Source organism: Bufo bufo, chromosome 3, assembly GCF_905171765.1.
Source record: "Bufo bufo chromosome 3, aBufBuf1.1, whole genome shotgun sequence".
NCBI lineage: Eukaryota > Metazoa > Chordata > Amphibia > Anura > Bufonidae > Bufo > Bufo bufo.
Window position 1 is genome coordinate 416,941,812 of NC_053391.1, and position 16,922 is coordinate 416,958,733.

General features: G+C 40.4%; 2 protein-coding genes across 2 annotated transcripts in view; one reads left to right on the top strand and one right to left on the bottom strand.

Moving 5' to 3' along the window:
- Positions 1 to 3,617: 3,617 nt before the first annotated feature.
- Positions 3,618 to 16,922, bottom strand: part of ALCAM (activated leukocyte cell adhesion molecule) — a 114,757-nt gene continuing 101,452 nt past the window's right edge. Inside the window, exons 15-16 of the mRNA XM_040424919.1 lie at positions 6,764 to 6,877; positions 3,618 to 5,378 (exon numbers count right to left, since the gene is read on the bottom strand). The gene's annotated coding sequence lies outside the window, so the exon portion shown is untranslated. The remainder of the gene's footprint in view (positions 5,379 to 6,763; positions 6,878 to 16,922) is intronic.
- Positions 13,819 to 15,576, top strand: LOC120993833 (extensin-like). Its single transcript, XM_040422299.1, has one exon. It carries the CDS (start codon positions 13,819 to 13,821, stop codon positions 15,574 to 15,576), a length of 1,758 nt encoding a protein of 585 aa, XP_040278233.1.

Genomic DNA, 16,922 nt, shown 5'->3' on the forward strand with positions numbered 1-16,922 from the left:
CAGGTTTATTTCAGCACAGAAAAAATTCTGCCTAAAATGTGGTTCAATCAGATCTCGAGAAACAAAGGAAAGTATATGTACATTGGTTTGTGTGTTTAGGATTTATTGTGGAAAAATTTACAGTAGATTGGTGCAACAATACCACGGATCACAAGATTTACAGCAATGGCGGTTACCGGTAGATCCGTAAAGAATAAACTTTTTTTTCCCCCTGTGGCTACATTTTTGATCTGATCTTCCTTCTTCTATAAATACTAGAGTCAATATTAAACATGGCAGCTTAAAGGTAATATCTCATCCTAAAGTATACAGTAGAGTGTTTAATGGAAATACTCTCAGTAGGTTTATATCAATGTGTAATTATGGCCTGAAACATTTAAAGCAATTTCCACAGCACTCAGAGATGAAGTGATCTGTTTCTTCAAGAGGGTCCGTCACCTAGTCTGACGTGTTTTAGTAAGAACAATTCTAAAACATCTATTCTTATGACTCTATGCTGTGCCATTCCTCTATTATTCCTACAAGTTGATTATTGAACTGTCAGCAGTCTACAATAAAGCTCCATCTGAGAGATGCCAGTGTAGGGTGTGTCCCTGCACAGTCTGACACTATCCAGTCAGTGCAGGGGCACAATGCCAGCGGTTCACATCTAGATGGAGCTTTATTGCAGAGTGTTGGCAATTCATTGTTAAACATCAAGTAGGAATTATAGAGTAATGGCACAAAATCAAGTCATAATAGCTGCCCCAGAATTGTTATTACATGCGGAAGTAGTTACTAAGACGTCAGGAACAGTGACCGGACCCCTTTAACTATAATATGCCATTTAGCCTATTAATGTGAGGTAGATATTAGATAGGAACGTTTCACCAGTTGCACAAGATAACAGTAGACAGTGATGTACTGTATCTAATACATGACCATTGCGAAATTGAAGGGATAGAAAAGTACGCATTGTCATGTATACAATATATTGGCTTTAGAAAGGGCTGCAGAATAGTTATTTATTAATACTGTTGTACATTTCAACATATTAGACCTAGACTAGATGTGCTTAAAGAGTAACTAAACCTTTGTGTAAAATTTTAATAAGATGTCCCTTATAACTCTATTTCTAATATACTTAATTAATCTTGTAGTTTTATTATACTTTTACTTCCCTAAAGCGCACCATTCCCTGTGCGCTTAAAACTCTGTTCTCTGTACACCGCTGACTGCTCAGTGGTGTACAGAGTACGGACTGTGAAATTTATGAATGGTGCTGCATAAGGGTACTTTCACACTAGCGTTTTTCTTTTCCAGGATAGAGTTCCGTCCTAGGAGCTCAATACCGGAAAAGAACTGATCAGGTATATTCCCATGAGTTTAGCATGCATCAGGATGTCTTCAGTTCAGTCTTTTTAAGACGGAGATAATATCGCAGCATGCTGCGGTTTTATCTCCGGTCAAAAAAACTGAATACTTTTCCATAGGAATGTATTAGTGCCGGATACGGTATTCAAAATGCCGCCTTAACGGATCTGGTATTCCTGTCTGTGCATGTGCCGACCTTTAAAAATGTGGAAAAAAAAATAAATACCGGATCCGTTTTGCCTAATGACACCGGAAAAACGGATACGGTATTGCAAGGCATTTTACTGACTGATCAGGCAGAAAAAATGACATGCGTTTGCATACAGTTTGCCTGATCAGGCAGGCAGTTCAGGCAACAGAACTGCCTGCCGGAATCAAACGACGCAAGTGTGAAAGTACCCTAAAGCAGGGTGTACGGGCAGGAGCGCACATTGCTGCTCCTGCCCGTTTCCCCCCGGAGGTTTACTAACTCCTGGAATAGAATATGGGTACCCTGTACCCACGTACAATGCCAGGATAAGCTGAGCGGAGAGAGCTCCTACTTCTGCCTGCTCCGCTAAGCTAAGAGATTACAGGCAGTTCTCTTAGCTTTACTCTATAATTTATTACAACGGTTCAAGGTACGTGATACATTGGTCTACTATATGCCACCTGTTGATTGACTTCCTTTAGACCAGGCATGCTCAACCTGCGGCCCTCCAGCTGTTGTAAAACTACAACTCCCACCATGCCCTGCTGTAGGCTGATTTTGCAACAGCTGGAGGGCCGCAGGTTGAGCATGCCTGCTTTAGACCATTTGGTCCATATCCACTACACCGCACAGTTTTCCCCCAAGTTACACCCCCTTGTCTAGCGAGAAGTAAAAAGTGTTTAAACACTTAATAAGTCATGCACATATGCAATTTTATTGCAAATTGAACCAGAATTCTGACTACATATTGAAAATCTCATTCCTTTGATTGTACTACTAATACATTTGTCGACAATCTGTTATTATTATGCACTTCCTTTATCAGGATCTCCTCCCAATAACAGAATGGGGCACTGACAGGGAATCAATATCTTCCCTTTTGTGTAGTGGATGAAGATGATTACTGCAGCGCTGTCACCACTGTAGTAAATGGGAACCGCGCTGATCTGCTCCATCAACTACACAGTTTATGTAGTTGGGGAATTCCAACACCTATGGGTGATGGGACTACTACTGAACAGATTGGTGGATAGTCGAACCCCAGCAAATCTCATATTGATGATGGGTCATTAATTGTTAATCCTGGAGAACAGTTTTAAGCTGTTGTTACGCTACAAATCTGAACATTGTGGTGTCATTTATCTAGCACTCCCTGCAGCCCCCCGCTTGTCCTCCTGTCACATAAGACTATAAAGATTCCCTATAGTAGGTGGCCTCCTACCGAGGCCCTCTATAGGCACAAGCCTAATATGTCCTGCTCTGCCTATGGAGTTTCAGGCACAGAATGTTATAATAAAGCTTGTAATGCATTGGATTACGGGATTGTGTCCAATCATAAGGACAGATATTAGGATATAGTTTGTTGCAGTTCCTATATAGATAACTCTAGGTTCTTAATGAGGTCTCCGGGCTTTTAATATTAACGACCTAGTCTCAGAATAGGTTATCAATATCAGATCTGTGCGGCACCCCCAGAGATCAGCTGTATGAAGGGAAGGCAGTGTGTGCTTTCAGTCTTCCTGCTCACAATAGACATAGCAGCAGCGAGCAGGAAGAGAGAAGGGAGACGGCACGCCCATCAAACCCCCGACAATCTCATACTGATGACCCGGAGAGCCATTTTAGATATATGATTGTAATAGTTATGTCTTTGGTAAAATTCTTATGCTGCAAACCAAAGCACACTTATGTGTTTGTGTAAATTGGGAGATAAAGGATTGTTGCGCGGACCATTCTGCCTTATCCCCACTATATTAGTCAAAAAGTATGCATAGTATTATTCTGTTTTACACGTATTGCAATGAAGAATATACATTATAATAAGAATTTAGAATTATTTTAAAAGTCATAGATAGCTTCTACTTTAGCTCAGCTTTAGTGAAAAATCTACACAAAAATATCACTAGAGCTTTTTCTCGTTTTTTTGTTCATTACTTAAGAAAGAAAGAAAGAAATATTAACAGTAATAAGGTTGAAAGTTGAAATACAAACACAATTACAAAAGAAAACTAGCATTTGTAAAATCCAAGTAATCGGGGACAATCAACCAACTCTGACCCTTGCACACAGGAGCTTGTAGTAAATACACTTTATATGTACAGTCTCTGGAAACATATTTCCGGTTTACAGAGGATCAAATACATCTTGTGATATTCAATGCATTTGTTGCTGTCCATTTACAATACCAAGTTTACACGCATTGAAGAGTCCACATTTTTTTTTTTTTATAAAGTTACAAATTTAAAATGTAACAAAAAATACTCAGACATTTTATTGTTTTGTATATCGGATGATAAATTATGTACCGGTTAACACAAGATCGCGTGAAGCTGCGTTTAAAAACCTTTAGTGTTAGATAATAAAACGAAACAATAAAGCAAATTAACCCATTCACTCCTGCAACGCACTGCGAAGCAGGCTGCTCAAGAATTACAATGGTCAAAGAACAGAGCATTGAAAGAAGCAGGTGGACTGTTGCCATGTATGCTCACCATACAGACGGAGCATGCTTGAAGCAAGATGCACACGGCTGCTTCCATTAGTATTGGATCATTGCACATAAGAGACGTGGGGCGCCTGGGTGGGCTTGCTGTGTCATAGGACAAGCAATATAGATCTGAAACACGCATGCTCCATGTGAACACCCAATAAACAGTCATGCTACCATCTTTACAGCAGCAATTCTAATTTGCAAGTCACATCGGAGACTAAGATTAACATAGATGTGTAACATTTGCTACTTCTGTAGTAGGCTTCATCGTTTTGAATATGGCTGATAATTTTAAGTGAGCCTCTGTCACACTACAGCCCAAACGTTTGTACGACAGACAATAATTATGAGGAATCTGCAAAAAGCAGCACTGCTGGAGATGTACAGACCATGGGATACAGAAATTAAGAGGGAAGTTTAAAGCTTAAGCCAGGCTACGAGACAATGGCAATCACTCAATTTACCCTGGATATACTAGAACTGTTGGTGGCGGAAACAGGCAATTAAAACTGTAATTATCATGATAAAAAAAAGCGCAAAAGAAAGCATTAATTATAAGTTAGGTAGGTCCTTCAATAATTAGTCTTCTTCAATCATGAGAATAAAACACGGTTTTTCAATGCACAGCTGCGGCGGTAGAGGTTTTTGCAATCATGTTTCCTTGCTTGAAGAATGCTGTTCGTAAGGCAGTGGATAACCAAAATCAAGATTCCAGTCATTTTTAAATTAAGGATATGAATAACAATAGTCTGCAATGCTATCGGCAAAATCTCCACGTGTGGTGACAACGGCTTTGTGCGTCCTTATGGGCTGTACACATAGTGTTATCTGGATTAATCGTCTACGTTTGAGCATACTGATTGTTCAATAACCGCTCAACCGGGTAGTGTTGGGGCAAGAATACAACTTCTCAGGGAGTCTTTTTAGACCGCTATATGTGACATTTTACCGATGGCATTCAGAAATAAAAATGTACCTGCGCGTCAAACAGAGTCATAAAAAATAATAACATTACACTATACATCTGATTGACAGCAACTGTCGGAACAAAGCCTTACAGTGTATAAAAATAGCTACGTAAAAAAATTTACATAAAAGGCAAACAAAACAAATTCTCAGTGCAGACATTTACATAAAAAAATAACAGAACACAACATGGTAAGCTATCATCATGGCTGTTGGAACAGTTTTTCTTGATTCTTTTCAGAGATAATTTTCCTCATAATCCTGGGACAACTTGGTACAAATGTTTAATACTTTGACCATGAATGTTTGCAGCTCCATTGTATATATTCCATTAAGTACAATCCACATTCATGCTTCAAACTGCTCATCATGGTTTCCCTACAAGCAAAAAAATGAAATGCAAATCAAAAGTAAAATAGCACTAGCATGGTAAACAGAATTGCAAATCTGAAAAAGACACCTGGGAGTCAATCTCTACTTACATCAGTAAAGAGAAGAAGAAGCAGGCATGGATTTTATCACTATCTTAGGCTACTTTCACACCTGCGTTCAGTGCGGATCCGTCCGGATCTGCACCGATAATGCAAACGCTTGCAAACTGATTTATTTTGAACGGATACATTATTCTATCAAAAAAAAAAGTCTAAGTCAAAACGGATCTGTCCTAGCTTACATTAAAAGTCAATGGGGGACGGATCCGTTTTCAATTGCACCATATTGTGTCAGTGAAAACGGATCCGTCCCCATTGACTTACATTGTAAGTCAGGACGGATCAGTTTGGCTCCACATCGCCAGGCGGACAGAAAAACTCTGCAAGCAGCGTTTTGGTGTCCGCCTCCAAAGCGAAATGGAGATGGAACGGAGCCAAACTGATGCACTCTGAACGGATCCTTATCCATTCAGAATGCATTGGGGCTGAACTGATCCGTTTTGAACAGTTTGTGAAAGTAGCCTTAGATGTATTTTACTACTGCACAAGGGTATGGTTTCCTATGACCAAAAATGTGATATTTTTGAGTAAAGTTAACAAATTTAATATAGTCATTTTTCAGTTATCTCTGTTTAGCAACACGGCTGCTGTTACACCTCTCATGAAGGGTATTCACCAGGCTTTTCTTTAGTACAGTAACCGAAGACCTAAATCCAGCAGATTCCCTATCCCAAACTCTTGTAAAGCTGGTTGACAACATCTGTTGGAGATGTAGTAGTGATCAATACGCTTTCCCGGTAACAGATATAACTAAGAGAGGGATGATCAGAATGTTAACAAGTTGACTAGTCACCTCAAGAAGCCATATTTGCTATATTTTTAGGTGGAACATTTGTCTTTTTTAAAGCTAAACATAAATCGAAAAAAGTTAATTCAGCAAATGTATTGTCAAAATAAACCTGTTCTAGTGATGAAGATTATTTTGGAAAGCAGTAATACACGATAAATCACCAAACTTTCTGAAAACACATACTTTAATAATACAACTTTAACTTGTTGGTTTTGGTTGACATTTTGCAGCAAAGCCAGTAGAGGATAATGCCTCTGAATGTACTATATAAATCAGTGACATCACAGACATTTCATGTCAAATATTCATGAGGCACCGGCTGCTGATAAATTGATTGTCAGGCTCATGAATTCTTCACTGTGGGTAGAAACCAGGTGAAATATAAGCAGAATTTGCAAATCATTATCTGCCCAGCAAGAATGTTTCAAGGATTTGTTGAAAGGAAGCAACTTTGGTAGAAAGGGCTGATTGGTGGACCTTACCTTGAGTATTGTGTTATGTATACTTTTTATGCTTCTGATTTATGATTATTTTCTTCTAGTTTCTTGTTTTCTTCCGTGTTACCAAGTTCTTTTCCTACATGTTTCGATGCCGAGCTAAATAATGTTAAAAAAATCATGATCATTAATGTGAGTACCAATAGACCACAATGAAAGAAAACAAAAAACACACATATCACTTTGGAACTGACAATCATCAGCAGATGGTGAGATTGCAGGAGATTATAATAACCAGGACTCTTTTCAAGGCCTGGGCTGCAATGATTATGATGCTGGTTCTCGGCAACCATTTACTATTAGCTCATGAGTGACACATCGCTGACATCAGCATTTCTGTCTCTATTTTATCCTGCCCTCAGTGAGATCGGCATAAAGTTGATGACAGGTTCCCTTTAATCAGCAGATGTGAATTTCCTAACTAATGCTATCACACTCCGATTGCCAGAAGCACCATATATATATATACTTTTTTAACCCCTGATCTAGGCGTATTCTCCTCTAGTTGGTGTATGGAAGGGTGTGTAGTTTTTTCCCCAAAGGACCATATACCTTATTGTTCCTCTGCAATGCTTTAGGAATATAGCCAAGATATTCACTAAGCCATTTCCCGTTAGTTAAATCAATGTGGTTTAAGGAAGAAGAATTTACGATTCTCCAATCCTCAGAGAGCTTTAATGCAGAGAGAAAGAACACCTAGAACTGGTAAATAAGCAAACCCAGGGGTAAATCAGTCTGAGTTTAATCAAAGTAACACTTATGGAAGCAAAAGAAAGTAATTGGGTTTTTTTTAGGGAAAACTGCACAGTACAAAGAGTAGGGGTTGTATATGAAATAAAATATTAGCACATTTTACCCACTATGTCCAAAATTTTCCAACAAAGGTCAATCAGGAACTCCAGACTTTCATCTTTTTACATAAGATTTATATTGAAAAGTAACAACACAGCACACTATGAAACGCTCTCAGCACACTGCAAGGCACAACGAATGAATCAAAAATGTCAGAAGAAAAGCCCGTCACAAATAAGTATTTTCTCTGAGGTTAATTTGTTTGCTAGGCAGCATCAACATGTCTGACGTGAAGGATTAGTGATGTGCGGTGTCATCACTTCAGGCTATGGGAAGACACTATTGTACTTTAATGTAGCATATAGTAGACGCTTGTACATTTCTACCAAAAGAGGCGTCCTACACTACCTTGCAGAGAAAGGGCACCAATACAGCAAGTACTCTGCCAGGTATAAGACTTGAGAATACTGTGTATCCGGGGAAAAAACTGTAAACGTCTACAAAGGTTCTTATCATCATCCCTTCATGAATAACAGGGACCCAGGGATTGGAGAGGGGGCGGTAGGGGGCTCGAGGGGGGTGTTAGTTTTCTTCTTAGAAATTTGGGGAAGTGTGTCACAAACTGCTGACCATCAGCAAGATACAGTTAGACTGGGTCGGCAAATAAGGATCGTTTCTTTCATCACTGCTTAAAGGGATTCTGTCATGAGATTTTACCCCTATAACCTAAACATATGCTCATGTCCGGAGTAATAAGAATAATCCTAAGCTGGCCTTATTAAACTTCACTATGGCTCTATTTGCCCAAAAAACTGGTTTTTATAACCTGTCAATCGCTCACTTAAGGTGCCCAAGGGGAGGTCCGTTAATACAGGGTGCCCGGCCGCACCTCTCGCCGTCCGGTGCCCAGCACCGCCTTCGCTGTCTTCTGCGCCACCTTCTACAGCTCAGCGCCGCCTCCACAATCCTACCCGTCCCTCTTCCAGATCCCGCGCCTGCGCACTAGGCTCAGCCTGATGCGCCGCGGACTCCTGGCAGCGGCTTCGTTGAGCGAAGTGCGCATGCGCCGGCCTGATACGCATCAGGCGCAGGCGCGGGATCTGGAAGAAAGACAGGTAGGATTGCGGAGGCGGCGCAGAAGACAGCGAAGGCGGCGCTGGGCACCGGACGGCGAGGGGTGCGACCGGGCACCCTGTATAAACGGACCTCCCCTTGGGCACCTTAAGTGAGTGATTTAGGTTATAGGGGTAAAATCTCATGATAGAATCCCTTTAAATATTACAATTTACAGGCTTTAGTAAAGTTTGTAGAATCAGCAGGTTTTGAGCATTTCTAATAATGTTGGGTCATATAAGACTTGTGGTCAGTACTATAGTAATTACCAAGGTTATGTGCATTATTCGGTGTCCTATGTAATATGTGCTCCCATTCTGAATAACTTACAGCACTTGGTCTACCAAACTTCTCTTCTGCATTTCTATGCTATACACAGAAATAAGGCAAGATGATTTCAGCAATTGTTTCCAAACTTTGTTAAATGTTTATGTAGAGAACACAATGATATCACGCTTTCCTGTGCAAACATAAAAGCTTAGCCCTTTTCTTAAACACTATAAGTCACCAAATAAGTCACCAAAGCCCTTGTAATGTTAACAGGGCCTCTTAGTCTTTTATACAAACTGGCACACGTTTTTTTCTAGGTCGTACCAGGACACCATTTCTTGTAAACCACATCCATTGCTCTAGTCTAGACTTCCCTAGGAACAATATGCAAGACTGTGCCCTATTTCATGTATAACTACGAACGGCTTCTGCACACCTAATGTAACACATACCTGATAATAAGGCCGTATGACAGATACAATGAATTATACAAGCGGACCAATATAATGAAAAAACAGAAGTTCAGCATTGTGCAATATCCAGTAAATAAAAGTTTATGTATGCTCTCTGCTCTACTTTTTACATTTTCTGTATCTTTAGTATTTATTTCTTGTCCATTTCTGAGCTGTGTATGAATCCAGCGTGTGGCATTTGCATTTATACAGCAGATTACGTAGCATAAAATAGAGACATCATAAACTGCTTAACCACAATACAGCCAGCTTTTAAATTTGCTATGGCTAGAAAAAGTGCACATGAATCCAATTGTGCCGTTACAGATATTTGTTGGTCCTCGAGATGATTTTTTTTTTTTATGTTCAACCATACAGCACAAAATAATATGTAAAAAAAAACAAAACCTCTCATTAATGCTCTTTCAAATGAGAAAAACGCTAAAAATAAAGTTATAATATTGTAAAGAAAAACATGCTTCATGAAATTCTCTATTCTAACTATACACTTTATAAAGCATATGGGATATCCAGTAGTAGTCTATGGTCGGTACCTCACATTATGATGGAAGGGATGATACGCCTAAATACAGCCATAAAAAGCCTAGTGTGACACCTCCCCTATAAACCTGCAAAATGTTGTATCACTTTATTGTCTTGGTCCAGAAATATACAGACTATTTTCCCCAGCTTTAAGACAAGTACAATACATAACATCTTATATTTCTGTACTGCAATTCCTCACCCAAAGGAGAATGCTATCAGCACAGTTATCTATCCTACTATGTTCTGTATATCACTGTCCAGCATTCCACTTAACAACTAGACTGTGTCTCTCTCTAGTCTAATAAGAAAAGGGCAGATTTTACAGCCTGCCTCCTCTCTCCCTACATGTGCCCTACAATACTTATTTATGACCTGTCCCTGCCTATGTGACTTGCTGCCAGTGCTGATCACTGCTTCCTTCTATCTTCCCTTTCCTTCTCTTTTAGTGGGTGCAGGGAAGAGAGGAGAATGGGGATGCAGCGATTACAGTACACTTACTGCCAGCATTAATCACTGGAATCACTGGGGGAAGGAGTGAGGGTTGCAGCTTTAAAAGGGATGTCTCACTTCAGCAAATGGCATTTATCATGTAGACAAAGTTAATACAAGGCACTTACTAATGTATTGTGATTGTCCATATTGCCTCCTTTGCTGGCTTGATTCATTTTTCCATCACATTATACACTGCTTGTATCCAAGGGCTACGACCACCCTGCAATCCAGGAGCGGTGGCCATGCTTGCACATTATAAGAAAAAGTGCCAGTCTGTGCGCACTCCTGGCCACCAGAGAGGCCAAAGCCATTTTTTTATAGTCTGCAAGCACGGCCATAGCTGCTGGATTGCAGGGTGGTCGTAACCATGGAAATAAGAAGTGTATAATGTGATGGAAAAATTTATCAAGCCAGGAAAGGAAGCAATATGGATAATCACAATACATTAGTAAGTGCCTTGTATTAACTTTCTCTACATGATAAATGCCATTTGCTGAAGTAAAACAACCCCTTTAAGTGCTGACAGAGTACTATGTTCTTGTATATGTATACACGCACTCTTGCTCTCCCGCCATGTTTGTCAATACATATGGAACATTATCAGCTGGTCTGCAGGATCGCACAACATGTGTTGATATGTATACGGCAGAAGAATGTATGAGACTGGTGGAGAGGAACCTGGAGCTATATCTTTTGGGTAGGGACTGCAATGTCTGTTCTTGATTTTTAAGTCCCTAAACACCCCTCTAAGGATATTTGTCTTCTCACTTCACTATATCTGGACCTTTCACTTACTATATTGAAAAGTGACTGTGCATATGTATGCGCCAACCACTGTCCCAACTGTGTTACTGGGAGTCTGATCTGAAGTCTGGTAAAGATTGGGGAGGTCTGAACCGAGCTCTTATGAAGATTGTGGGTCGAATCTGAGGTCTGATAAAGATTGGGGAGGTCTGAACCGAGCTCTTATGAAGATTGTGGGTCGAATCTGAGGTCTGATAAAGATTGGGGGTCTGAATTGAGATCTGATCAAGATTGGGGGTCTGAATTGAGATCTGATCAAGATTGGGGGTCTGAATTTAGATTTGATAAAGATTGGGGGTTTGATCTGAGGTCTGATAGATTTTTTTTTGTTAGGGTACATTCACACTTGCGTTTTTTTTTTCCGCCATAGAGTTCCGTTACAGGGGCTCAATACCAGAAACAAACTGATCAGTTTTATCCTAATGCACTCTGAATGGAGAGCAATCCGTTCAGTATGCATCAGGATATCTTCAGTTCAGTCACTGTACGGTTTTTGGACAGAGAAAATACTGCAGCAGAATTATTTTACATTGAAATGCATTAATGCCCTAAGTGTTCCGGAAAACGGATCCGGTTTTGTGGTCTGCGCAGACCTTTACAAATGTGAAAAAAGCTAAATACCGGATCCGTTTTTCCGAATGACAATTGGAGAGATGGATCCAGTATTGCAATACATTTGTGAGACGGATCCGCATCCAGATCAGTCTACAAATGGTGTCTGTTTGGAACTGCCTGCCAGAATAGAGCGATGCTAGTGTGAAAGTACCCTTATTTTTCCTCCTCTAAAACTTAGGTGTGTCTTATGATCAGGTGCGTCTTATAAAGTGAAAATATGATATATGTAAGAGGGAGCTGGAGAGTAAATGTTGCATTAGTGTAAACGTAATATAGACTATCAGCTTGGCTTAGGTTTTGAGGAAACAAGGAGTAATATATTGTCATGTAAAAATTATACAGAAAATGTCTTATTACAGGGACGAATCCATTCTTACTCCAAGCTCCACAATGAAAACACACATTTAAAGTATGCCTGCTGACACAAGAGGAGCTCTGGTGGATGTGTTATTAAAAGTCAAGAAGGTAATTGCTTTGAATCTATGTAGGCCGCTGGCTTTGGCAAGACGCAGTGCTGTTCTTAGGATGCTTGCCTGCTGCTATGTGATTCTTTTCATAGGCTACCATCCATAGAGCTAAGAAGGATTTGAGCTTTAGCAGCCAATGCAGCAGGTGGTCTTTGAAAAATGATGCTGTGTTATCAATAGGATTCCAGACCCATTGAAGTGTTAACACCTTCCTCAACATAAAATGATGCACACGATTAATTAAAGCCCAATGTTGCATTCATTTAACCTACAATTAGAAATCTGATGACATTTTAGTATAGCTGCTGTATGATAAAGTTCTAAAAGGAAAACACTAAGGAGGCCATTTATTAAGACCGGCATTTTACATGCCGGTCTTTACCCCTTTGGCTGGCAGTGGATGCACAGAATTTACGTAGAGGCGCTGGCGTATAACTTTGGCGCGCCCACCGCCTGTCTAAATCTACGTCAGCTCCCTACCAGACATGACTGAATTTGGATGATGGCTCGGGGCTTTGGACAAAAATGAAAAGCGGTGCTATGTTTTTCAAAAGACAATGAAGATTTGATACATCACTGCTAAACATTCAATGAAGGAATGATGGTAAGGGTTATACAATGTGACCATTTCATATGATTAGTTACTAACCGAAATTATTTTTGCTTTGCAGCATTGGAAAGACTGTATTGAGACTGGAAATAGTTGTATTGCTGAAACTGTGCACCTGTTATTTGTGTTCTAATGACAGACTCTAGGACTAGGCACTGAAAATGATTTCTCAGAAGAAACTGATCTAGGATTACACCTGCAAACTATTTTATACGCAAGGTTTCTGGCAATGACAATTTGTGGCTAAGAATAATAAATAAATAAAGTGATTTCAGGGTCAAAAATAACAAAACACATGGAACAAGGACCTTCGATGTTCTCCAAATTTCATGTGATAGAACACTAAAATGACACAGCTAGCAGCTAAAAGTGTGCTTCACCATGAAGCAAACTAAATCCATAATGGAAATCTGCAGAAAGCATTGACATGCTGCATAAACCGCATGGCAATTCAATATCTGTGCAGTGTTTGTCGCATCGCGTGGATGAGATTTGTTAAAATCTCAGTAATTTAGGGTAAATATACTCTTCTAGTTTAATTTTGACTTTTAGCGATTTCGTTACTATGGACAGGAGCTTTTGGTGTCCTCCACTATTAAATCTTTTGAAATTTTCCTTAGAAAAATGCATTTCAAAATCTTGTTGAAGAGAACCTGTCGCCACAAAATGCAGTGCAATCTGCAGGCAGCAGGTTATTGAGGAGAAGGAGAATTTATACATTTAAACCTCTACTCGTTCTGCGCTCAGTTTCACAAGTGGGTGCTCTTATGACTGATCGCATTCCCCGTGTAAAGGCCGACACAGCAGACAATTACCAGGAACAGACTAATCGTTCCTCATAACGGCCTGATCGTCAGCAGAGGTGAGAGCTGCATTTACATGCAGCAATTACCTCCACTGTATGGAGAAGAGCAATTACCTCCGCTGTATGGAGAAGAGCAATTACCTCCGCTGTATGGAGAAGAGCAATTACCTCCGCTGTATGGAGAAGAGCAATTACCTCCGCTGTATGGAGAAGAGCAATTACCTCCGCTGTATGGAGAAGAGCAATTACCTCCACTGTATGGAGAAGAGCAATTACCTCCGCTGTATGGAGAAGAGCAATTACCTCCGCTGTATGGAGAAGAGCAATTACCTCCGCTGTATGGAGAAGAGCAATTACCTCCGCTGTATGGAGAAGAGCAATTACCTCCGCTGTATGGAGAAGAGCAATTACCTCCGCTGTATGGAGAAGAGCAATTACCTCCGCTGTATGGAGAAGAGCAATTACCTCCGCTGTATGGAGAAGAGCAATTGCCTCCGCTGTATGGAGAAGAGCAATTGCCTCCGCTGTATGGAGAAGAGCAATTACCTCCACTGTATGGAGAAGAGCAATTGCCTCCACTGTATGGAGAAGAGCAATTGCCTCCGCTGTATGGAAAAGAGCAATTACCTCCACTGTATGGAGAAGAGCAATTACCTCCACTGTATGGAGAAGAGCAATTACCTCCACTGTATGGAGAAGAGCAATTACCTCCACTGTATGGAGAAGAGCAATTACCTCCGCTGTATGGAGAAGAGCAATTACCTCCGCTGTATGGAGAAGAGCAATTACCTCCGCTGTATGGAGAAGAGCAATTACCTCCGCTGTATGGAGAAGAGCAATTACCTCCGCTGTATGGAGAAGAGCAATTACCTCCGCTGTATGGAGAAGAGCAATTACCTCCGCTGTATGGAGAAGAGCAATTACCTCCACTGTATGGAGAAGAGCAATTACCTCCACTGTATGGAGAAGAGCAATTACCTCCACTGTATGGAGAAGAGCAATTACCTCCGCTGTATGGAGAAGAGCAATTACCTCCCCTGTATGGAGAAGAGCAATTACCTCCACTGTATGGAGAAGAGCAATTACCTCCACTGTATGGAGAAGAGCAATTACCTCCACTGTATGGAGAAGAGCAATTACCTCCGCTGTATGGAGAAGAGCAATTACCTCCACTGTATGGAGAAGAGCAATTACCTCCGCTGTATGGAGAAGAGCAATTACCTCCGCTGTATGGAGAAGAGCAATTACCTCCGCTGTATGGAGAAGAGCAATTACCTCCGCTGTATGGAGAAGAGCAATTACCTCCGCTGTATGGAGAAGAGCAATTACCTCCACTGTATGGAGAAGAGCAATTACCTCCACTGTATGGAGAAGAGCAATTACCTCCACTGTATGGAGAAGAGCAATTACCTCCACTGTATGGAGAAGAGCAATTACCTCCGCTGTATGGAGAAGAGCAATTACCTCCGCTGTATGGAGAAGAGCAATTACCTCCACTGTATGGAGAAGAGCAATTACCTCCACTGTATGGAGAAGAGCAATTACCTCCACTGTATGGAGAAGAGCAATTACCTCCACTGTATGGAGAAGAGCAATTACCTCCACTGTATGGAGAAGAGCAATTACCTCCACTGTATGGAGAAGAGCAATTACCTCCACTGTATGGAGAAGAGCAATTACCTCCACTGTATGGAGAAGAGCAATTACCTCCACTGTATGGAGAAGAGCAATTACCTCCACTGTATGGAGAAGAGCAATTACCTCCACTGTATGGAGAAGAGCAATTGCTCCCCATACAGTTCACTGTTTATGGGCAGCAGATCCACAAATGATGGGGTCCGTATCACTGATGCTTTCACCTGATCAATAACACCCTTATACAGGGCAATTATCAGAAGGAGCATTCCTAGGGTGTAAATGAAAAGATGCTCCTATTCCTAATTGCTGTCTATAGGTTAGCATTTTTTAATTATTTTTTAAATAAATTACATTTATTGTAACTGCCTAATGACACAATTCAGTGAATATTTGGGGGGCGACTACAAATGCACATAAAGACTAGTTCCTAAAAACAAATAGCTTCTAAAGTTGGCAGTGATTTACCTACCCGAAGACTTTGGCACATCACCAGTGATTTTACCAGCCTCAATATACTGTGGGTTCAATTCACATTCAGCTTCAAAGATAATATCTAAACAAACATTTTCCCTTTTGAAGCGAATATTTAGCTGAAAGAGTGGTAGAAGAAAAGGTAGAACTGAAAAGTGAAAGGCTTTTCTTTCCAGTTGATGAATTCCCATTCCTTTCATCAAACAGCAGCCGTAGTGGATGAGAGATAAATCCTTTCTGGTGCACACGCACATCCCCATACCAGGCTCTGCTGTATACTTCATACATACAAATTACAAATCATGCTCTCGCTCCGGCTGCTGGAGAAGCTTTGTACGTGTCGTACTAAAACAATACATGCCAGTTATATAATCTATGCCTGACAATGTGCACGTTTAATCTAAGCAAATGGCACAAACGTGGTTATTAAAGTATTGCCATGCTTATCTTCTAACATAACATTCTACTTAGAGGGGAAAGTAAATTTAAGCACAATGTTGATTTCACCCACAAATAATGAACAAACCATATCAACATTCACCTCATCACAGCAGTTTTCCATTAATGACTAACCCTCTTCAGAAAATATGGCCACGTACATGAAGGAACAGTTCTCTATGACTCATGGCAGAGCAGCCCTTACTAAAGGTTGTCATCGCTATTTGTACGGTTTTTTGTATACTTTTGGATCAATAGTAGTTGGCAAGACAATTCATTTTTCTTTTTAAATCTCTAACATAAAAGTTTTCAAAACAAAAGTCACAGAGCACAGCCACCAGGGATCTTACTTTCTGATTTTACCAAATAAGTAATTTTCACATATTTCATACAAGCAATGTGAAAAAAATATATAACCCATGACCCAGCAAAAATATCTACCTTATTTTTGAACTATAAGACGCACAAAAGTCGGAGTAAAATGGTAAGTGCGCCTTATGGTGTGAATGCTAGTGACCGCCATATTAGTATGCAGGAGACGTTGGGTATTGGTAATGAACTGAGGTAGCTGTACTCACCAGTCCCTAGTCTTCTTTCGGGCACCACATTGTACATGTCCTGATTGCGTACA